Source organism: Chiloscyllium plagiosum, unplaced genomic scaffold, assembly GCF_037043375.1.
Source record: "Chiloscyllium plagiosum isolate Xiang-an unplaced genomic scaffold, Cpla_swu_hap1 HiC_scaffold_3, whole genome shotgun sequence".
Lineage (NCBI taxonomy): Eukaryota > Metazoa > Chordata > Chondrichthyes > Orectolobiformes > Hemiscylliidae > Chiloscyllium > Chiloscyllium plagiosum.
This window is the reverse complement of record NW_028270141.1, coordinates 153510589-153534952: the sequence shown is the minus strand read 5'-3', so window position 1 is coordinate 153534952 and position 24364 is coordinate 153510589. Positions and strand designations below refer to the sequence as shown.

General features: G+C 41.5%; 1 protein-coding gene across 1 annotated transcript in view; it reads left to right on the top strand.

Annotated features, from left to right (window-relative positions):
* Nucleotides 1-24364, top strand: part of LOC122540179 (dynein axonemal heavy chain 8-like) — a 1258818-nt gene that overhangs the window by 542896 nt on the left and 691558 nt on the right. The window contains exons 25-26 of the mRNA XM_087976819.1: nucleotides 9496-9637; nucleotides 24029-24222. Coding sequence (XP_087832945.1) covers nucleotides 9496-9637; nucleotides 24029-24222 — 336 coding nt within the window. The remainder of the gene's footprint in view (nucleotides 1-9495; nucleotides 9638-24028; nucleotides 24223-24364) is intronic.

The window sequence follows — 24364 nt, the reverse complement described above, 5'->3', positions numbered from 1 at the left end:
TCTTGCCTCATCTGCATCAACTCTCATCTCCGGTATACAGCTCAGATTCCCACCCCCCTGCCATACTAGTTTAGACCCTCTCAAGCTACCCAAGCGAACCTTCCATCCAGGATTGGTCCCCTTCCAGTTCAGATGCAACCCGTCCTTCTTGTACAGGTCCCACCTTCCCCAGAAGGCATCCCAATTATCTACATATCTGAAGCCCTCCCTCCTACACCATCTGCGCAGCCACGTATTAAGCTGCGCCCTCTCCCTGTTCCTCGCCTCGCTATCTCGTGGCACCGGTAGTAAACTAGAGAACACTACTCTGTTCTTCCTGCTTTGCAGCTTCCATCTTAACTCCCTGAAATCACTTTTTCTATCTTCGATCCTTTTCCTGGCTATATCATTAGTGCCAATATGTAACAAGATTTCTGGCTGTTCGCCCTCCCTTTTTAGAACCTTATACACCCGCTCGGAGACATCCCGGACCCTGGCACCAGGGAGGCAACATATCTTCTGGGAATCCCAATCCTGACCACAATATCTCCTGTCGATTCCCCTAACTATCGAGTCCCCTACCAAGAGTACTTTTCTATTCTGCCCCCTTCCCTTCTTTGCCACAGTGTCAGGCTTAATGCCAGAAAACTGACTGCTTTGGCTTTCCTCTGGTAGGTCATTCCCCCCCAGCAGTATCCAAAACGGTATACTTATTGCTGAGGGGAATGTCCACAGGGGATCTCTGCGCTGTCTGACTGTCCCCTTTCCTCCCCCTAACTGTAACCCATTCATCCTTGTCCTGAGCCTTAGGAGTAACCAACTCCCGGTAACTCCTCTCAATTACCCCCTCAGCCTCCCGAATGATCCGTAATTCATCCAGCTCCAGATCCAATTCCCTAACACGGTTTTCAAGGAGCTGGAGTTGGGTGCACTTCCCACAGACGTAGCCAGCGGAGACGTGTGCCATGTCTTCCACCTGCCACATTCTGCAGGAGGAGCAAGCAACTGCCCTAGCATCCATACCCAACTTATCTGAACACGCACTCAGTACTAAAGTAGAAAGCTTAGTTCAAGTTGCTATAAAATCAATAACAAACTTATATTCAATAGAGGAAGTTTAGAATGAACATTACCTTATTAACTAGGTTAGAGGAGAAGGACGGGTGGGAGACACTACAGTTGCAGAGTCTCGGGTTTAGCCGCCTTGCTGATATATATGGTCACTGCTTTCCTTCCCGGCTGCCCCTCTGGTCCTCGTCACTTCCCCCGCTGCTCCCACTCTTTCTGTGAAAGGGAAAACACCACTGTCCGCTACCAGTAAGTAATTTTTAAAAAAACTACCTTACCTTAGCTGCAGTCTTCCGGGTTCGTCTTACCTCCACTGCTGCTCGCACTCAAAATTCTTCAGCAATTTCTACTTTTGTGTGTTTCAGATGTCCATCAACCACAGTTCTTTGTTTTGAGAAAAATCTGGAGATTCGGTTTAAATTCCAACCTGCAGATGGCAGCATTGAAATTCAATTAATAAATCTGGAATATAAGGCTAGTCTCAGTAATAGCCTTCAGGACAATTAGGCATGAAAGAATCCTTTTAGCGCACAAGTGGGCCATTTGGCCTATCAAGTCCACACTTTCGCTCCAAAGAGCATCCCACCCAGAACTAGCCCTCTACTATATCCGTATAACCCCACATTTCCCATGTATAATCTACTTAACCTACACATCTTAAGGCAGTGTGGGCAATTTAGTATGGTCAGTCCACCTAACCTGCTTATCTTTGGATGCTGGGAGGAAACCCAGACAGACACGGGGAGAACTTACAAGCTCCTCACAGACAGTCACCGAAGGCTGGAATCAAACCCAGGTTCCTGGTGCTGTGAGGCAGCAGTGCTAACCACTGAGCTATCATGCCACCTTTTTTTTTAAGCCAGGTGATTGTCTGAAGCCTTGGCCACACAAAAAGCACATAGAGTTTGTCGCCAATGTGAATGGGACTTTTGCTTTCCATATTCAAAACCTGTTAATATTCTAATTATAAGACCATAGGACATAAGAGCAGAAGTTAGGCCATTTAGCTCATTGAATCTGCTCCGCCATTCAATCATAGCTGATAAGTTGCTCATCTCCATTCTCCCGCTTTCTCCTTGTAATCCTTGATCCCCTTGACAATCAAGAACGTATCTATCTTAGTCTTAAATACACTCAATGGCATGGCCATTGTGGCAATATATTCCATAGATTCACCAGTCTTTGGCTGAAGAAGTTTCTCCTTATCTCCATTCTTAAGGTCTTCCCTTTACTCTAAGGTTGTGGCCTCAGGTCCTAGTCTCTCCTAACAATGGAAACTTCTTCCCAACATTCACTCTGTCCAGGCCATACAGTGCTTCTACGTTTCAATGAAATCCCCCAACATCCTTCTCAACTTAATTGAGCATAGTCCCAGAGTCCTCAAATGTTCCTCATACGTTGTTTTTCATTCCTGGGACTATTCTCGTCAACCTCTTCTGAACACACTCTAGGACTAGTACATCCTTCCTGAGATATGGGGCCCACATCTGCGCACAATACTCCAAATGTGGCCTGACCAGAGCCTTATATAGACTCAGAAATGCATACATACTTTTATATTCAAGTCCTTTCAAAATAAATGCCATTGTTGCATTTGCCATCATAACTACTGACTCAACCTGCAAGTTTACCTACAGCTAATCCTGAACTTATGAAATTTCTCCTCATTTATAAAATCGTCCATGCCTCTATTCTTCTTACCAAGATGCATGACCTCACACTTTCCCATGTTGTACTCAATCTGCTACATTTTTGCCCACTGTCCTAACCTATCCAAATCGTTCTGCAGTCTCCCCACCTCTTCAATGCTACCTGTCCCTCTACCTATGTTTGTATCATTTGCCAACTTCACCCGAATGCCCTCAGTTCCTTCATCTTGATCATTTATGTATAAAGTGAAAGATTGGGGTCCCAACATTGAGCCTGCAGAGCACCCCTTTCAGCATCTATCATTTTGAGAAGGACCCTTTTATCCCCACTCTCTCCAGACAACCAATCCGTATCCATGCCACCACCTTACCTGTAACAACTTGGCCCATATCTTACTCAGTAGCCTCCTGTACGGCTCCTTGTCAAAGGCCTCCTTGAAGTCCAAGTAGATAACATCCATTGGCTTTTCTCGGTCTAACCTGCTCATTACTTCCACAAAGAATTCTAACAGATTTGTCAGGCATGACCTCTCCTTGATGAAACCATGCTAACTTTGCCCTATTTTACCATGCACTACGAGGTATTCATAAACCTCATCCTTCACAATGGACTCCAGGACCTTACCCATGACCGAGGTTAGGCTAATCAGTCTGTAACTTTCCGTCTTTTGCCTTACCTCCTTTTTAGACAGGGGTGTCATGTTAGCTACTTTCCCTGACAACATCTTTGTAAATCTTTTCTGAACCTTTTCAAGTTTCACAACATCTTTCCGATAGGAAGGAGACCAGAACTGCACGCAATATTCCAACAGTGGCCTGACCAATGTCCTGTTCAGCCGCACATGACCTCCCAACTCCTGTACTCAATACTCTGACCAATAAAGGAAAGCATGCCTTCTTCACTATCCTACTTTCCAGTCCTCTGGGACCCTGCTTGATTCTAGTGATTCTTGAAAGATCACCACTAACTCCTCCACTATCTCTTCAGCTTCTCCCTTAGAACTGGCTCAAAGGTAGAAGACAGAAGGTGGTGGTGGGGGGTTGTTTTTCAGACTGGAGGCCTGTGACCAGTGGAGTGCCACAAGGATCGGTGCTGGGCCCTCTACTTTTTGTCATTTACATAAATGATTTGGATGCGAGCATAAGAGGTACAGTTAGTAAGTTTGCAGATGACACCAAAATTGGAGGTGAAGTGAACAGCGAAGAGGGTTACCTCAGATTACAATAGCATCTGGACCAGATGGGCCAATGGGCTGAGAAGTGGCAGATGGAGTTTAATTCAGATAAATGCAAGGTGCTGCATTTTGGGAAAGCAAATCTTCATGGTAAGGTCCTAGGGAGTGTTGCTGAACAAAGAAACCTTGGAGTGCAGGTTCATAGCTCCTTGAAAGTGGAGTCGCAGGTACATAGGATAGTGAAGAAGGTATGCTTTCCTTTATTGGTCAGAGTATTGAGTACAGGAGTTGGGAGGTCATGTTGCAGCTGTACAGGACATTAGTCAGGCCACTGTTGGAATATTGCGTGCAATTCTGGTCTCCTTCCTATCGGAAAGATGTTGTGAAACTTGAAAGGGTTCAGAAAAGATTTACAAAGATGTTGTCAGGGTTGGAGGGTCTGAGCTACAGGCAGAGGCTGAACAGGCTGGGGCTGTTTTCCCAGGAGCGTCGGAGGCTGAGGGGTGACCTTATAGTGGTTTGCAAAATTGTGAGGGGCATGGATAGGATAGTCTTTTCCCTGGGGTCGGGGAGTCCAGAAAGTAGAGGGCATAGGTTTAGGGTGAGAGGGGAAAGATATAAAAAAGACCTAAGGGGCAACGTTTTCACGCAGAAGGTGGTACGTGTATGGAATGAGCTGCCAGAGGATGTGGTGGAGGCTGGTACAACTGCAACATTTAAGAGGCATTTGGATGGGTATATGGATAGGAAGAGTTTGGAGGGATATGGGCCGGGTGCTGGCAAGTGGGACTAGATTGGGTTGGGATATCTGGTCGGCATGGACGGGTTGGATCAAAGGGTCTGTTTCCATGCTGTACATATCTATGACTCTACGACTCTATAACTCTTAGATGTAGTCCATCTGGTCCAGGTTATTTATCCACTTTCAGGCCATTCAGTTTTTCTAGCACCTTCTCTTTGGTGAAGTCCACCATACTCAGCTCTGCCTTCTCACTCACTTGAATCTTTGGGAAATTACTTGTGCCTTCCACTATGAAGACTGACACAAAGTAATTATTCAGTTCTTCTGCTATTTCCTTGTTCCCCACTGCTACCTCTCTCGCGTCTTTTTTTTATTAGATTACTTACAGCGTGGAAGCAGGCCTTTTGGCCCAACAAGTCCACACCGACATGCCGAAGCGCAACCCATCCAGACCCATTCCCCTACATTTACCCCTTCACCTAACACTAGGGGCAATTTAGCATGGCCAATTCTCCTAACCTGCACATTTTTGGATTGTGGGAGGAAACCGGAGCACCCGGCAGAAACCCATGCAGACACAGGGAGAATGTGCAAACTCCACAGAGAGAGTCGCCTGAGGCGGGAATTGAGGCACTGTTAGGCAACAGTGCTAACCACTGGTGCAATGTCCACTTTTGGGCGAAAATGAGGACTCCAGATGCTGAAGATCAGAGTCAAGATTAGAGTGGTGTTGGAAAAGCATAGCAGGTCAGGCAACATCCGAGAAACAGGAAAATCGACGTTTCAGGCAAAAGCCTGATGAAGGGCTTTTGCCCGAAACGTCAACTCCAGGGCAGGCCATATTGGATTTGCTGCTTGGCAATGAAGATCTAGGACACTAATTGCAATGTATTTAAATCTGCTGGGACCTTTCATACCCCAGTTTGTTCAAATTTGTCCAAATCTCAGATGGTGAGCTCCCAAATTAAGCGATAGGTTGAATCCCTCTGTTAATTAAACCAAACATCCAGAAAAGCTCACCTCCACCTCATAATCTGTTAAAATATGAATGACAAAGAATTCCCACATTCACTATTTTAAAAAAAATCATTTTTTTAATCTACAATAGTCTATTAAACAAAATAACTTCACAAATCCAAGCCCCCATATCTCTTAACTGCTTACTATCTGACTCCAACTCTTTAAAAAATATACTGTTCCAATAAAACTGTTATTAAAATTACATTAACTTAATCTCAAAACCACACAGTTTCTGTCTTCTTCTGTGTCTTCACTCTTCTGGCTGCTGATCTCCCTGGTTGTCTTCTTTCTCTTTACTGTGAGTATATTTCACGTGAAAAGGTGTCTTTGATGGAGACTGTTTTCTAATTTCTTTGAGGGCAAGGTGTTAGTTTGACAGTTAGCTCTCCAGTAGTTTCTTCCTTATGGCTTTTGCTCGCTGACCAATTTTCAAAATGTCCGCATTCTTATACTGCCCCCACCCCCTCCCCCCAACATCGATCGTCTCATTGGTTTGATGTTGGCAAAACATTAAATTCAAACTTGATTGGGTTTTAGCATCCTGAGGCATAACAAACTAATTGGTTAAATTAAAATTGTTATCAAAACAGCAACCAAATTGCAGGTATCCAGTTCACTGCCAAATGTTATATATTTTCAATGTTCCAGTACACTTTGGGACTGCCATCTAGTCATATACGTGGGCACTTGTAATCTCTCAGTTCAGAAAAGCATTCTCTTACTTTTGAGGTACAGTATGTACCTTCAACTTCATAGCACTGAATAAAAGTGAACATTTTCACGTTTTGAAGGCTTTCCAGTATCTAGTGGTACCATATTGAATAATGAATAGATGTTAAGCTACATTGGACATTAGAGAAAGAATAGCACTCCCTTACAGAGGTTTGCAAATACTTTTCATCAGTTTGTTCAGATGTATTATGAGATATATCTGCATAGGTGGGAATTTAACCCTGGCATTAATGATGAGTGATAGGGACAATACCAAAATGCCAAGAAAGCCAGATAGCATGTGCATGGCAGTATAGAGGTGTGGAACATAGCTAATGGGACATGCTGAGGAGAATTGCATTAGAAACCTCGCTAGAGCTTACAGAAAGAAACCCTCCATGAAACTGTCCAAAATTAGCCAATTTCTGGTTTCTTTTCAGCCTCAAGTTGAAGCAAAGTTTTATCATATTGGTTCCTGATGAAGTGTTTATGTCTGAAATGTTGATTCTTCTGCTCCTTGGATGCTGCCTGACCTGCTGTGCTTTTCCAACACCACCACAATGTCCACTTTTGCATCTCTTTTGCCCTTTATATATCTGAAGAAACTAAATATGTAAGTTAGCTCGCTGAGTTTGAAGGTTTGTTTTCAGATGTTTTGTCACCACAACTAGGTAACATCATCAGTGAGAGTCTCTGGTGAAGCGCTTGTGGTATGTCCCACCTCTCTATTAAAAGTGTTTGGTTTCTTAATGTGGGTAATGTCATTTCCAGTTCTTTGTTTTCAAGAGAAGGTAGATAGGATCTAAATCAATGTGTTTATTAATGGAGTTCTGCTAAGAATGCCATGCCTGTAAGAATTCTCATGCGTCTTTGTTTCGCCTGTCCTTGGATGTGGTTGTTGGCCCAGTCAAAGCGATGTCTTTCTTTGTCTCTATGTGTAGAAATTAGTGATAGTGGATCATGTCTTTTAGTGGCCAGTTGGTTTTCATGTACCTTGGTGGCATGTTTCCTACTAGTTTGCCGGATGTAGTGCTTTTTACAGTTCTTGCATAATATCTTGTAAATGATATTAGTTTTGCTGGTGGTATCTAATGGATCCTTTAGGTTCATTAGTCGCTGTTTAAGTGTATTCATAGGTTTATGGGCTACCACGATGCCAAGGGGTCTGAGTAGTCTAATGTCTTGATGCAGCTCCATTTGTGGGTGTTGGGATGATTGCTTCTGAAGTTAAGTATTTGGTCTGTGTTTTCTTGTTTTTCTGTAGACGCTGGTTTGAAGCTCTCCGTTAACTATGTGTTCAACTGTCACCTCTAGGAATGGGAGTCTGTTGCCGTTCTCCTCTTTTGTAAATTTAATGCCTGTCAGGATATTGCTACATCACACTGCAGTACCCAAGAAAACAAAAATCCGAAGAAAAATATCTATAAAAAGTTTTCAAGAAAATATGTCCCAATAAACACAGTCCGCCAATTCCTCAGAAATAAACCCAAACAAGCAGACACAATGCAACCAAAATCTATAGCCACATTACCTTACATCAAAGATACATAAGAAATGACTTCCAGACTACTCAGACTCCTTGTTATCATGGTAGCCCACAAACCTACCAACACACTTATACAGCGACTAATGAACCTAAAGGATCCATTAGATACCACCAGCAAAACTAACATCATTTACAAGATACCATACAAGAACTGTAAAAAAAACACAGACAAGCTAGCAGGAAACATGTCACCAGGATACATGAACACCAACTGGCCTCCAAAAGACACGATCCACTATCACTAGTTTCTATACATACAGATAATAAGGATACCACTTTTGACTGGGACAACACACACATCCTATGATAGGCAAAACAAAGACACGCACGAGAATTCTTAGAGGCATTGTTTCTAACCAGAGCTCCATCAATAAACAAAATACATTGATTTAGATGCTATCTATCTTACCTTGAAAAAAAAAACAGAAATGACATTACTCACCTTAAGCAGCCAAGACTTTTTAATAGAGAAACGAGACATACCACCAGCGCTTTACCGGAAACTCTGATGATGTTGCCTCGTCGTAGTGATGAAACGTCTGAAAACAAACCTTCAAGTTCAGCGAGCTAACTTACATAATTTTTATCAACCTGAGCTACAAATCTTCTCAAAAATTGCTAACTAAAGAAACTCTTACAGTCTTTCTCGATATTACTGGCTAGCTTACTCTCATATTTAATCTTCTTTTTCTGATTTCTTTTTTGCTGCCTTCTGTTGATCTTTGTAAACTTCCCAATCCTCTGGTTTCCCATTGCCTTCACCACATTATATGCTTTCTCTTTTATTTAATGCTATCCCTGACTCCCTAGTCAGCCATGGTTGCCTCATCCTCCCTGTACCATAGTTCTTTATCCTCAAGATGAATCGCTGCTGTGTCTCCTGGATTACCTCCAGAAACTCCTGCCTTGCTGTTTCACTGTCTTTCCTGCTCGGCTCCTCTCCCAGTCAGTTCTACCCAGCTCCTCTCTCATGCCTCTGGAAGTGGTTGAAGCGGATACATTAACAACATTTAAAAGGCATTTGGACAAATACATAGATAGGGACGGATTAGAAGGATATGGGCCAAGTGCAGTGCAATGGGTTACCATGGATGGACATTTTGATCGGTGTGGACTAGTTTGGGTCAAAGAGCCTATCTTCATGCTGTCAGACTCTCTAAGCAGTGGCCCTGACACACCAGTATACATGAATATGGGGGTTGATTGGCTTGGATGGCTGGTATGTAATATGGAATGAAGCCACCAGTATTTGTTCAGTTCTCACATTAGCTGAGATCCTCCTTTTTCAACCTTACCCCTCACCTGAGGTGTGCTGTCTCTGAAGGTAAACTGAACACCAATTGTTTATCTAATGAGAGAGTGATCCTGCAGTCCTCTAGGGCGAAACAATTTTACCTATACATGCATTAATAGTATTTATCAGCTTGTTATATTTTGGAAATAATTTTCATTCAGTGGGGTCGTCCTGTAAAATTGTGATATAGACACCATTTTTTGGAATGAATCTAAGTTAAGGTAAATGCTTTTGAAATTCAGTCTTTTTAATGCAAAATTGCAAGTTAACCCTATTTTAACCCTACCACTACATTACCTTTTGTGCTATAGGTTATGGTACCAAATCTGGATGATATTCAGCATGCAATTAACCGGACAATCCAGATGGTTTTGGATGTGAGCCGTAAGGTCCTACATTGGAGGCAATCAAAAAATCACCAAGAGAATGCTGATGATGCACAAAACTTAGAAGGTGCTTGAAAAAAAAGGACATGACTATTGAAATTGGTGATATTTTTCTGTTTAAAAATATTTCATGTTCTTAACATCATTTTTGCAAACACCATGGATTTATCTGCAATGGTTCAAGAAGGCAGCTTCCCAATAACCTCTCGAGCAAAAAGGGATGACTATAAATTCTGGCATACCCACATCCCAAAGCTGAATAAATTGTCATTGTCACATATGTCCTGTGCTTATTAGAAATAAAATTAAATTTTGCAATTTCATAACTCTCCTGATGGAAAATTGGAATATCAAGGTAAAAACTAAACCAAAAATCTCGAATGAAAGATGGAATAAAAGCTAGTCTCAGTAATGATGATCATGAAACCAGTGAACTAGCATAAATACCTATTCTGTTCACAAATGTGCTTCACAGAAAGAGATCTGCTGTCTTGACCCAGTCTGGAAATCTCCAGACCCAGCATAAAGTTTCACTCTTAAATGCCGTCTGAAAAGCTTGAGCTACAGAGAAATTAAATCAGAATAAAGCCAGACAAATTACCCAGTATCAACCTAGGTATTAGAAATGATAAAGATTTATCCATGCCAGTGAACTCTCAAAGTCCTTCTATTTCTGCTAAAATGGGAGAACTGCCCCACAAGCTAGTCAAGCAACAGCCAAACAAAGTCATAATGACACCATCAGTAGTGGCACGAGACAAGTAGAAGCAGCTAATTGGGTGAGTATATGTAATACTGTTATTGCTTATAATTGGCAAAGTCTTTATTTTCTGGTATATAGTTTGTAAGGCCTACTGTATAGTCTGCTTTAACAGGTCAAAGGAAGAAAGGCCCTCAAGTAATTGATATTACTTGATTTTTACGAGCCCTTTAAAGGTTTAATCTAAATGGGTAAGTAATGGCAGAAGAGCTCAAAGCAGTGGTTTACTCCTCCTGTTGTACATGGGAAACACCAAAATGGGTCTCCAAATACAGCTTCTGGAACGCTGGTTTCATAGTTGTAGCTCGAGGGTAAGGTCTCTCCCAGACGCACTAAAACCAGATCCCAAGTACCGACCTCATTAATGGCCAAATAGCTGCTCTCTGTTTAAAAAAATACTGCTCTTCACTGTTGTCAAATCATCTGTAGAATCTTCTGATCAAGAACCAACTTGCAATTAATTTTGAGACCTGACCATACAAACAAATGATAGCTTATTTGTTCTCTCTTCCCTTTTTATACAAACTGTTGTCCAAAGGACTGCTTTAGTTCACAGTTTTCAGTTCACAGCTCCAAACAAATATTGATAAAAGAATGAAACTAAACTAATGAAAAGTCAACAAGGATGATTTCTTAGAGCTTCTTGTTTCTTTTAGTTCAGAATACTTTCTTTGAACAATATATCATGGAGCCAACCAGGGAACAGGCTATGTGGACTTGCTGTTGAGTAATGAAGCAGGTTTATTAATTTACCTCAGATCCAAGATTACTCCCAGTGTCACATTCTAGCAAGTACAGGAATAAGAGGATAGATCAGATGCATGCGTGGCTGGAGAAATGGTGTACCAGGGAGGAGTTTAGATTCTTGAGGATTTGGGACTGTTCCTACGGAAGGTGGGACAAATATCCTTGTGGGGGCTTCTGCTAGTTATGTTGTTGAGGTTTTAAACTAACATAGCAAGGAAATGGGAACTAAGTGTAGGTTTACTATATATACTTGTGTAAAAGTCAAATTCTTCAGACAACATTTTAAGGTTACATTTATGGAGTCGACTATTACATGGATACTACTTTAGAGGGGCTGAAATTCATGCTGCAGTCCCAAAATTAGCAGAAGCGTAATTGATCTCTAAATGAATAAAGAAAAAAACACAACGAATTACAGTAATCACTGGATAAACAAAAATGAATTAATAAACTTTTATTTATACATACAAAAAATGAAACAAAAATATAATGACTTTAAATCACAATTGCATGTTACATCTTCAATTAAACATGTCAAATATAAAGTTCATTAAAATTCTGCAAAATCACACTGTTCAACATCTTCAGCACAAATAAAGCTTGATAATCACCAGGATGAATGATACCATCATAAGCATCTTCTTCATCTTGGCTGTCCGTAGCTAAAAGTAGCACATCTTCTGCTTCTTCTTCATCGATGGCACCCAATAGATAAGCGTCCTCTGTACAGTCCAATGCATTCGAAATTCCATATTTCTTGAATGATTTGAAAATAGTGTCAGGTTTTATTTCCTTTTATGAATCAAAGATCCATTCACAGCTCAGTGGCAGTGATGAAGCTGCCTTCTTTTGTGTATGTTTTTTTCTCCATTACGCATCCAGTTATTCCACTTCATTCTCATCATGTCCTTAAATGGCTTATTGATACCAACATCTATTGGTTACAAAACACTGTGAGTCCACCAGGAATTACAGCCACGTTGGTGTTCTGTGATCAGATTTTATTAACAACATTCTTCACTAGATGTGATCTAAACTGGTTCCAGACGAGCAAACTCTTTTCCTTGCATCATCCACCAGATCGTAAATTCCAAACTTCCTTTATCCATTTTCTACATCCACTTTCATCCATCCAGCTTTTTGGATGCTTATAGGTGACAATTCTTTTGGAAATTTCCTCTGTGGCAATCTCGTAAAAACAGCCATCAGTTTTAACTTGGTGCCATCAGCCATGCAAGAAAGAACTAAAGTAAACCTACTTTTCTTATGTCAGTGGTTCTCACCAATACTGATTTTTCTCCTTTTTGGTTCGCAGTTCAATTCTCTGGCATGTCTACAGTAATAGACGTTTTGTCCATGTTTCCAATGCTTATAACTTGTAGCCTTCCTTCTGCCGATTTTTTATTACAAACTGGTAAAACTATAATATCTGATCTTCTAGTTCATCAGGCAACTTTTGTGCAACCCTAGTTCTCTGCCAAAATACTAAGTCATACCTTCTCATGAACCTTGTGCATCATCCTGCACTTGCCTTAAAACCCGAAATTCCATCTTCTTTGATTTGTTTCGTGTGTGGATTTGGATGCCTTTCTGGACTAACACATGTTCTATTTTGACAATTTTCAAGTACCCACTCAGCAACTTTTTTCTCCAGTTGTGGCCACTTGCTAAATTTCTCTTGTTGGCATGACTTCCAAAGTAGCATTGTCTGAATTGATTTGATATCTTTCTGCAATCTCTCACAAGTTTCTCAAACACAACATTCTCTTCCTGCTATACAGTCTTCTCTGCAACTTCAGTATCTTGCAGTTTAAACACTGATGTATGTTTTTTGTTTTCTCTGGAGGGCATTTTTACAAAAATTGATGTAGAAATTTCAAAACCTCATCTAGGTATATGACTGTATTCTACAAGGTTGGTTCTTACCTGACTCTAGGTGAATGGTGCTGAATTGGTGTGAATTGTATGTCAAATCACATAATAGTATAAAAAACAAAATTCATTTCCTTATCATAACATTTATGTATTGGATAATACCTTGACTTTCAAATGTTGATCTGTTATCTGTGAAGAGCTAGGGTTAACTTTTACATGACACACATGGAAAATTCCAGATTTTTTGGCCAAAAATAAGGGGTCGATTTTTACATGAGATTGACTTTTACTCAAGTATATATGATAAATGGGTCAGATTCAGATCTAGAAAGGGAGGTGGAATGTTAGTGATGTAGTCAGTGATTTGGGAAGATAAAATAAATGAGGATTTATGCTTCCTTGTTATTCTTTACCAAAACCTCAATTTCTCTATTTACCCAGCATTTCCTACACCTACCAGCCCTGTCCTTGACCCTAACAGGAACATATTGTTTCTGGACTCTTGTTATATCATTTTTGAAGGCTTTGCATTTTCCAGCCGTCCCTTTGCCTGCAAACATTCACTCCCAATCAACTTTTAAGAGTTCTTGCCTAATACATCCAATTAGCCTACCTCCAGTTTAGACAGCAGAGATCGAGTGAATCCCTAGAAGAGAATAAAGGCACTAGGAGTATATGTAAGGGGGAAATCAGGAGGGCAAAAAGGAGACGTGAGATAGCTTTGGTAAATAAAGTTCAGGAGAATCTAAAGGAATTCTACAAATACAGTAAGGACAAAAGACTAACTTGGGAGACAATAAGGCCACTTAAAGATTAGCAAGGCAAAATTAGCAATTCCATGTGTGGAACCACAGAAGAGGTACTAAATGAGTATTTTGCAATTGTATTTACTGTAAAAAAGTATCTGGAAAATAGACAACATAGGGAAATAAGTAGCCACGTCAAGAAAAACCTGATGAGGTTTACTCTGGAACTCTATGGGAAGCTAGGGAAGTGATTGCTGGGCTCCTTGCTGAGATATTTGTATCATCAATAGCCATATGTGAGGTGCTGGAAGACTGGAGGTTGGCTAACGTGGTGCCACTATTTAAGATTCATAAGAAGGCGTGACTTAGTATTTTGGCAGAGAACTAAGATTGCAAAAAAGTTGCCTGCTGAACTAGAAGATCAGGTAAGGAAAAGCCAGAGAACTATAGAATGGTGAGACTGACATCAGTGGTCAGCGAGTTGTTGGAGGGAGTCCTGAGGAACAGGACTTCTATGTATTTGGAAAGGCAAAGACTGATAAGGGGTAGTCAACATGGCTTTGTACATGGGAAACCCTATCTCATGAACTTGGCTGAGTTCTTTAAAGAAATAAAGGGGATTGATGAAAGCAGAGTGATGGATGTGATCTGCATGGACTTCAGTAAGGCGTTCAACAAGGGTCTTCATGGTAGACTGGTTAGCAAGGTTAGATCACGCGGAAAAGAGGGAGAACTCGCCAGTTTGATGCAGAACTGGCTCGAAGGTAGAAGACAGAAATGGGTAGTGGAAGGTTGCTTTTCAGACTCAAGGCCTGTGACTAGTGGTGTGTGTAAAGGATTGGTACTGGGTCTACTGCTTTTTTTTATCATTTATGTAAATAACTTGGATGGGAACATAGGAGGTATAGTTAGTAAGTTTGCAGATGACACCAAAATTGGAGGTGTGGTGGACAGCGAAGAAGGTTACCTCTGAGTACAATGGGATCTTGATTAGATGGACAATGATCCAAGGAGTGGCAGATGGAGTTTAATTTAGATAAATGGGAGATGCTGCATTTTGGAAATGCAAATCAGGTCATGAATTATACACTTAATGGCAAAAGGAGTGTTGCTGAACAAAGAGACCTTGGAGTATAGGTTCATAGTTCCTTGAAAGTGTTGCAGTTAGACAGTATATTTAATAAGGTGTGCTTGCCTTTGTTGATCAGTGCACTGAGTATAAGAATTGGGAGGTCGTGTTGCAACTATACAGGGCATTGGTTAGGCCACTATTAGAAAACTGTGTGTAATTCTGGTCTCCCTGCTATCGGAAGGATGCTGTGAAACTTGAAAGGATTCAAAAAAGATTTACAAGGATGTTGCCAGGGTTGGAGGGTTTGTTGAGGAAGTCTCAACCAGAGTGCGAGGAACCACTAGATGTGTTGCATTTAGAATTGAAGAAGGCATTTAACAAGGTACCTCACAAAGGTTAAGTCATAGGAGGTCTTGATGTTGGTTGTAGTCTATTGGTGTAGTTGGAGAATTGGCAACTGAGTAGGAAAACAGCGAGTGGAAATAAATGGTTATTTTTCAGGCTGGCAACTCATAACCAGTGGAGTTCCACAGGAATCAGTGCTAGGATCATGACTGTTTACAAGATATTAATGACTTGGAGATAAATGAATGAACAATACCCAAATTTGTAGATCATACAAAGTAGGTGGAAAGGTAGGTTGCAGGAGGGATAGAAAGAGTTTGTAGAGAGATATTGATTGGTTAGGAAATTGAGTGAAAAGGTGGCAAATCAAGTATAACATGGGAAAATGTGAACTTCATTTTGGAAGGTAAGCCAAAAGAACAGACCATTATTTAAATGGAGAAAGCTGGAGAAAACTGCAACACAATGGAACCTGGCATTGTGCACAAAATACAGAAATCTCGCACATGGGTGCTGTCGTAATTGTAATGAGGTCAGCCAGGCAGATCTCATAGAGTATGAGTTCCCTGTTTGCAGCTGTTAACCTGGCCCAATCAGGGAGTGCTGGCTGACTAATATAAACAGTGCTTGGCACTTTGACAGCTGGCTCTGAGGAAGATGGATCAGCATCAATGACTCTCCACATTGAAATAAAGAGTGACTTGGTGGTGGGATTATTGGAATTATCTGTGAAATTATTTCAACAGTATTACAAGGAAAAAAATATACTTGAAGACTCACCACAGTTGTCATTGAGATGGGGTAAGCATTTTTGGCATCATGTCATTATGAGAAGCTTGACCATTTCAATCCTGCCATCAAAGACTGGACCCAGTATATGAAAAGAATGCGTTATTCTTTTCTAAAAAACTGACATTGGAACAGATGAAAAGCAACGAGTAATTTGCCTGACAGCTTCTGGATCTGTAGCTTTTTTGGTTATCAGGCACCCAACATTTTCGAAGGCACCAGATACTAAAATCATTCAAAATGTGAGCAAATGCGAGGTCTTGCACTTTGGAAAAAAGAATGCAAGCATGGACTACTTTACAAACGGTGAGAAAATTCATAAAGCCAAAGTACAGAGGGATCTGGGAGTGCTAGTTGAGGATTCTCTAAAGGTAAACATGCAGGTTGAGTCCGTGAATAAGAAAGCGAAAGCAATGTTGTCAAGTATCTCAAGAGGGTTGGAATATAAAAGCACTGTTGTGCTACTGAGACTTTATAAAGCTCTGGTTAGGTCCCATTTGGAGTACTGTGTCCAGTTTTGGTCCCCACACCTCAGGAAGGACATACTGGCACTGGAGCGTGTCCAGCGCAGATTCACACGGATGATCCCTGGAATGGTAGGTCTAACATATAAGGAACAGCTGAGGATCTTGGGATTGTATTCATTGGAGTTTAGAAGATTAAGGGGAGATCTAATAGAAACTTACAAGATAATACATGGCTTGGAGAGGGTGGACGCTAGGAAATTGTTTCCGGTAGGCGAGGAGACTAGGACCCGTGGACACAGCCTTAGAATTAGAGGGGGTAAATTCAGAACAGAAATGTGGAGACATTTCTTCAGCCAGAGAGTGGTGGGCCTGTGGAATTCATTGCCACAGAGTGCAGTGGAGGCTGGGACGCTAAATGTCTTCAAGGCAGAAATTGATAAATTCTTGATGTCACAAGGAATTAAGGGCTACGGGGAGAATGCGGGTAAGTGGAGTTGAAATGCCCATCAGCCATGATTGAATGGCAGAGTGGACTCGATGGGCCAAATGGCCTTACTTCTGCTCCTATGTCTTATGGTCTTAAAAGTTGACAGGTTTTGCTAAGGAATATTGTGACCCCACATCTCCTCCAATTCTGAGATGCCATCAGTTTTACTTCGCAACTCAAGAACCATATTGGGATTTTTGACGCGTTTAAGATGATTGGCAGGGGCATGTGACTTTGGCTTAACCTTTAATGAGATGCTGAGAGACCATTTAGTATGTAGGATTAATCATGTCGACATGCAAAAGCACCTAATACCTGACGCTGGACTTCAAACAACCAGTACAACTGTGGTTGACATTAGAAAATGCGGCAAGTGGAGCATATGAGTTGCAGCATATGCCAATGGAAGTGAACGTCCTCATCAGGCTGACTGAGCTTGAGAGATATTACTTGAATGAAGGCAATTGCATGGCCTCAATCAGCTCATATCCTGATCAGAGGGACGCTAGTTCAGCCCACAGCAAAACCCAAAAACAAAGCCATGCCTGAACCAAATAGTTAACATTTTCTTCAGGATGTGGGTCGGCAAGCCACTGTAGTTCCTGCTGGTATATGGATTTGAGACAGCAAAACAGTCACACCAGGCCTGAATTCTGTCAGAAAACTCATAGTCCAGTATCCAGTAGAGTGCACATCCTGGAAAGCCCATCTTCATTTGGCTTGGAACAATTAATTTGCTTAGCAACGTCCAACTCTGAATCAATCAAAATAAATGTCTGGCTAAGTGGTCCCCCAGTTCTAATGGAGATTGATACTGGTGCAGCTGTATCAGTGATTGCGGAATCAGACTTTAACAATCTGCACTCTAACCCTGAAGTTTGATCTTAGCTAGAATGAGAACCTTTACAGATGAAGAGTATAACTTCAATTCCAGTCTCATATAAGAACAGCTGGTTCAGTTACCACTGACTGTAGTGAAAGGCTTGGGTCCAAGCTTGTTAGGACAAAATTGATTGAGATTGTTATGGGGTAAACCCCTCTGCTTAATTTGAACCAGCAGCACAGAAAAGATTTAGCCCTTGCAGTAATTTGTGAAAATTCGAGAGGCCAAGAATAATTTAAAGTAAAAATTAACAACTTTATTTCTTAAAGTATAATCGAGAATAATTAACTAACAACAATTTATAAGTCATTCCTCTAACCTATCTTTTACTTTCCCCTCTATAATACTATTTCAATAAAATCCTGATTAAGATTTACTGAAAAATTCAAATTTCAAAACCAGCCAACCATCAAATCTTCTCTTTATGTCTTCCTCTGTGGATTTTGTTATGAAGATGTGGGAGTACTGTACCTTGAAGAGAGTTAAAAGCTAGCAGGACTACAAGACCCAGCACCAAGTGTTCTGAACAAGATATGATGTAACATTTGGCCGAACAGCTCAATTAGCTTGTTGCCTGGAAACGAAAAAACAAATTCAAATTAGGCCAATTAGTTTAAATTATACCCCGAAAAATACCAAACTCTAATCAAGTTTGAATTTAGTATATTGACAATCTTAAAAGTCAATGACACAATCCGATGCTTTGGGGGTATAAGACCTGGGAAAATTGAACAGTTAGGAGGAGAACTGTGAAGCCACTAGCATTTACAGATTGCCTGGAAAAATAGCTCTCTTAAAGGTACCTTTATCAATCAGTAACCTGTGAAACTGAAATCCCTCAGAAGAAGAAAAGAAGACGAAAAATATAAGAGAAAATTCGACATCTGGCTGGTTTTGAAAATTTGAATTTTTGGTAAACCTTAATCGTGCGTTTATAGAAGGGAAGGTAAAAGATAGGTGAGAGGAAGGAGTTGTAAATAGTTGTTAGTTAATCGTAAACTGTTATACTTTAAGAAATAAATTTGTTAATTTTTACTTTGAATAGTTCTTGGCCTCTCGAACTTTCACAGATTACTACATGGGATAAATGTTTTCTGTGTTGCTGGTTTAAATTAAGCAGGAAGGTTTACCTTGTGTTGTAACTGTTTACTTCCAGTTCAGTGTTGATGTTTTTCTCTGTGCAAACTCCTTTTCTGGACAGTACCTCTCAGTTCTGATTAGCAGCCTACATCTGTAGGTCTTATCGCAGTTCTCCCCCAATTTTTCCTGGTCTTTTACCCCCCAAAGCATCGGATTGTGTCATTGACTTCTAATATTGTCAAAGTACTAAATTCAAACTTGATTGGAGTTTAGTTTTTTTGGGGATATAATCTAAACTGACTGGCCACATTTGATTTTGTTTTTGTCTCCAGGCAACCAGCTACCCTAGCTGCTAGACCAAAAGGTTACATTGTATCTTGTTCAGAACACTTGGTGCTGTCAGGTAGTTTTGCTAGCTTTTAACTTTCTTAAAGATACAGTACAACCACATCTTCAAAATAAGAACGATTCATTTTAATTGGCTCAATATCTTTCAAGGAGAAAGTGAGGTCTGCAGATGCTGGAGATCAGAGCTGGAAATGTGTTGCTGGAAAAGCGCAGCAGGTCAGGCAGCATCCAGGGATCAGGAGAATCGACGTTTCAGGCATAAGCCCTTCTTCAGGAATGAGGAAAGTTTGTCCAGCAGGCTAAGATAAAAGATAGGGAGGAGGGACTTGGGGGAGGGGCGTCGGAAATGTGATAGGTGGAAAGAGGTCAAGGTGAGGGTGATAGGTCAGACTGGGGTGGGGGCAGAGAGGTCGGGAAGAAGATCTCAGGTTAGGAAGGCGGTGCTGAATTTGATGGATTTGACTGAGACAGGGTGGGGGGAGGGGAAATGAGGAAACTGGTGGAATCCGAGTTCATCCCTTGTGGTTGGAGGGTTCATAGCCGGAAGATGAGGCGTTCTTCCTTCCAACCGTCGTTTTGGGGAGACAGGCCGGCTACTTGCGGACCGTTTCAGAGAACACCTCTGGGACACCCGGACCAACCAACCCAACCACCCTGTAGCTCAACATTTCAATTCCCCCTCCCACTCCACCAAGGATATGCAGGTCTTTGGACTCCTCCATCGTCAGACCACAACAAAACGACGGTTGGAGGAAGAACGCCTCATCTTCCGGCTAGGAACCCTCCAACCACAAGGGATGAACTCGGATTTCACCAGTTTCCTCATTTCCCCTCCCCCCACCCTGTCTCAGTCAAATCCATCAAATTCAGCACCGCCTTCCTAACCTGAGATCTTCTTCCCGACCTCTCTGCCCCCACCCCAGTCTGACCTATCACCCTCACCTTGACCTCTTTCCACCTATCACATTTCCGACGCCCCTCCCCCAAGTCCCTCCTCCCTACCTTTTATCTTAGCCTGCTGGACAAACTTTCCTCATTCCTGAAGAAGGGCTTATGCCCGAAACGTCGATTCTCCTGTTCCCTGGATGCTGCCTGACCTGCTGCGTTTTTCCAGCAACACATTTCCAGCTCAATATCTTTCAATTCAAAGTCCAAATTAAATAGCCAGATGTTTTTCAGGAATGTTTAGGGACTAGTTTAGGGAAAGGAGCCAAGGCTACTGTGCATGTTGACCAGGAAACAATTTCATGGTTCTGCAAAGTAGTCAATGCCATTTGCCTTACATGCAAATGAAGAGGCTGGAAAATGAAGGAGTCATCAAACCAGTACAGCTTGAAGAAAAGGCAGCACCAGTTGTACCAATTGTGAAGCGCAACGGATAAGTTCGCCTTTGTAGGGATTTTAAACAAATGACAAACCACTTCTCACAGCAGGATAAATACCCAATCCCTCGTATAGAGGACTTATATGCAAAACTGGTTGGTGGGTGGGGGTGGGGTGTGTGGGGAGCGATTTGCTGTACTTCACGAAGCTGGACATGAGCCATGCATACCTGCAATTGCAGTTTTGAGGATTCTCAGTAGTATGCTAGAATTAATACCCATAAGTGTTTGTACCAATATATAAGACTGCCATTTGGGATATCATCATCCTGTGCCATTTTTCAGTGGAGAATGGAGAACATTTTACAAGGTCTACCACCATTTATCTGGATGACATGCTAATAACAGGGAAGACAAATAAAAAACACATAAGAGAACTTGGACATAGCCCTTAAATGTTCCTCCAAGGCAGGTGTAAGGCTTAGAAGGGAGAATTGTGTATTTCAGGCACCCCGAAGGTCGACAAGACCAGGTTACACCCGTTGGAAGATGAAGAGAGGATGATCAAATGTGCCCCAGCTCCACGTCTGTACTGGAGAGTAGGTCTTTCCTAGGATTGGTGAATTATTACAGAAGGTTCATACACAGCCTGTTCTCCACCCTGACACCTTTACATCTACTGTTGAAAAAGGGTCAGCCTGGAAATGGTCTCACAGGCAAGATGTAGCCTTTAGAGATGTGAAGAAGCAGCTATCATCATCTAAAGTGTTGGCACACTATGATCATAAGTGTGATCTGGTGCTGGCATGTGATGCCTCGCTGTATGGCATTGGGGCAGTGTTAACTCAAGATAACCAAATGAAGAGGAAGGCCAATAGCAAATGCTTCACAGGCTTCGGCTGATGCGGAGTGCAAATCCGCTAGATAGAGAAGGAAGGTTTGGCAGTAACTTTGATGTTAGAAAGTTCCATCAATACCTTTACAGACGTAAATTTGTAAACCCCTCCAAGGGCTACTCAAAGAGGACAAGGCCATTCTGCCCATAGCTTCAGGTAACATTTGGCAGTGGAGTCTCGTTCTAAATGCATACAATTACAAGTGGAACACTGTCCAGGAAGGCAACTGGCAAATGCAGATGCCTTCAGGTGCCTCCTGCTGGCAGATATACCACCGGTGATGCCCCAGCTGGAAAAGTTCCATTCTGGGTAGCCTTCCTGTCGTAGCTGACAATATCAGACTGTGGATGCAAAAGGATACATTCCTGGCAAAACTAAAACAGCTGCTGGTGATGGAGGAAGCAAAAACCATCATAACCAGAACTGAAACCTCTCTAGGCCTGGTGAAACCAGGTCACCATAGAAGACAATATTATATTATGGGGAGCAAGAGTGTTTGTCCCAAGCAAAGATTGTTGACCAGATTTTGGGCAAACTCCGCAAGGGTCGTCCATGGGTGTCTAAAATGAAGATGTTGGTGAGACGTTATGTCTGGTGGCCAAGATTGGATGCAGGCTTAGTCACATTTGTGGGGCAGTACTCAGAGTGCCAACAAGGGGTGAAAATTATTGCTAGCAGCTCCCCATACTCATGGGAATGGCCAGGTAAACTGGGGACTCAGTTACATATCGACTATCATGGGCTCAATGTTGTTAATCATTGTGGACACCCAGGCAAATTGGTTGGACATGTGTAGAGCTCATTCTTCAAATACTGGAAAGACAAAAGAAAATCTGCAAACATCTTTTACAAAAAACTGTTTCCTGACATGCTGGTCACAGACAAAGGGTCACCTTTTACCAGCAGGGAATTTGAGTATTCCCAAATGTTGAATCCCAATCGGCATATAAGGACAGCTCCATACCATCCATCATCCAGTGGTCTGACAAAAAAAGCAGTCCAAGCTCAAAGGCATGCTTAAAGAAACAGAATATAGTTTCACTTGATACCAATCTGTTCCAGTTCCTTTTTGATTTTTGGACCACCCCTCATGCAATGACAGGGATAGCTCCAGTAGAATTGCTAATGGGGAGAAGACTCTGCACCAAGTTAAATCTGATCTTTCCAGACCTGGATGGATAGTTAAGCAGCATCAGGAATGCCAATGCCGGATGCAAGACTTCTCAAAGTGATAGAGACAGTTTCCTTCAAGGAACAAAGTCTGGTGCCAAAACCACAGAAATGGCCCTGATTGTTAAAAGGCATGGTTGATGTGAGGTCAGGTCCCATGACATTCAAATTTGAGTAAGTGAGACAGTCCTGAACAAGTGCGTGGACCACATTAAATCTGCAAACTCTGAAATGGTGCTGGACAAAAAACATACCTTGCTCTTCAGAACAGCCGGAAATGTTTTGGAACCCATGGGTTCTCCCCCTCCATCTAACACTGAAGAAATCTCAGAGTCTGAGACTGAAGAAGAGGATAAATTTGCTCTGAGATGTTCCAGATGCAAAAGGGGGCTGCAATCATGTACATACTGCCCTTATCCAAGGCTGAGTCGGAGGAGCCAAACCAGCTGCAAAAATACCCCAAGAGACGCTACCAGGTAAAGTGCAGGCCTATGTCCCCGGACTTAGAGGGGGAGGGATGTAGTAATTGCAATGTGGTCAGCCAGGTGGACCTTAGAATTTGAGTTTCCTGATTGGGGTTGTTAACCTGGTCTATTCAGGGAGATCTGGTTGAAAGATATATTCTGGAGTGTCAAAGGTCCTGGGCACGCTGAGAGCTGGCTCTGAGGAAGCCAAACCAGTATCAATACAATGCATTGAGTAAATAAAGTTGATGGAATACCAGCCTCTGTGGAGTTATTTCAGATACATTAGGTTACCATGATAGCAATAGAATGTTAATCCTTATTTCAAGGGGTTGGAATATAAGAGTTGGTAAGTCTTACTGCACATGGTATTGGTGAGACCACATCTGGAAGTCTGTGAGTAATCTTGGTCTCCAAATATATTATTTAATTCGTGGCAGTTCAGAGATGTTTCACTGGGATTTCCCCCGGTATGGAGGGATTGTCTTATGAGTAAAGACCAAACAGATAGAGACTCTACTTGGTGAAATTTATAAGAATGAGATTTTTCTTTGATTTAGGATTCTTAAAGATTTGATAGGGTAAATGCTGAGAGGCTGTTTCCCTTCATGGGGATACTAGGAACTGTTTGTCACATACGAGCTATGGGAGCAGAGTCCTTATGTATAATTAAGGATGAGATAGATTCTTGATTGTTAGAGGAATCAAGGGTTACAGGGAAAGGGCAAGAAAGTGAATGTGAGGAATGTCAGATCAGCTATGATTCTATTGAATAGCAGAACAGACTAAAGGGACCAGGCGCCTACTCCTGTCTTACTACTTATGATCTTATTATGGGACTTATTGTCAACCTTTTTAGTTAAGTTGACTGGGTTGTATCCTGCTGCACTTTTATCAGCAGGAAAACAATGCCAATTAAATGGTCCCTGACTTTAACAAGTGATGTGCATTGGATAAACAAATAATCTTATTTGTGGTTAAGTTGTTAATTTTGTTCTCTTGAACAGAAGTAACAGAAAGCAAAAATATTAAAACATTGAAGAACTTTTATCACAATGTGGCAGAACACAAAGATGTGAACAAATTAGTCGTACTACTGGCTGCTTCTGTCAACTCATTGAGGGATACTATCTCCAGTTCACTAGAAAGTTTTCAAAAATTTAAAATGCTTTGGATAGAAGACAGAGAAACAACAATTAAGGTAATACAAATATTTTTATTTAAGCCTCATCTATATAAAAAACAAACCCTTGAACTTCTCTTTTGCCAATTCATGATGTTATTTCCTCCCACAAACTTTCAACATAAGTCCACCAATCAACTTTTGCATTTTTGTGAAGGAG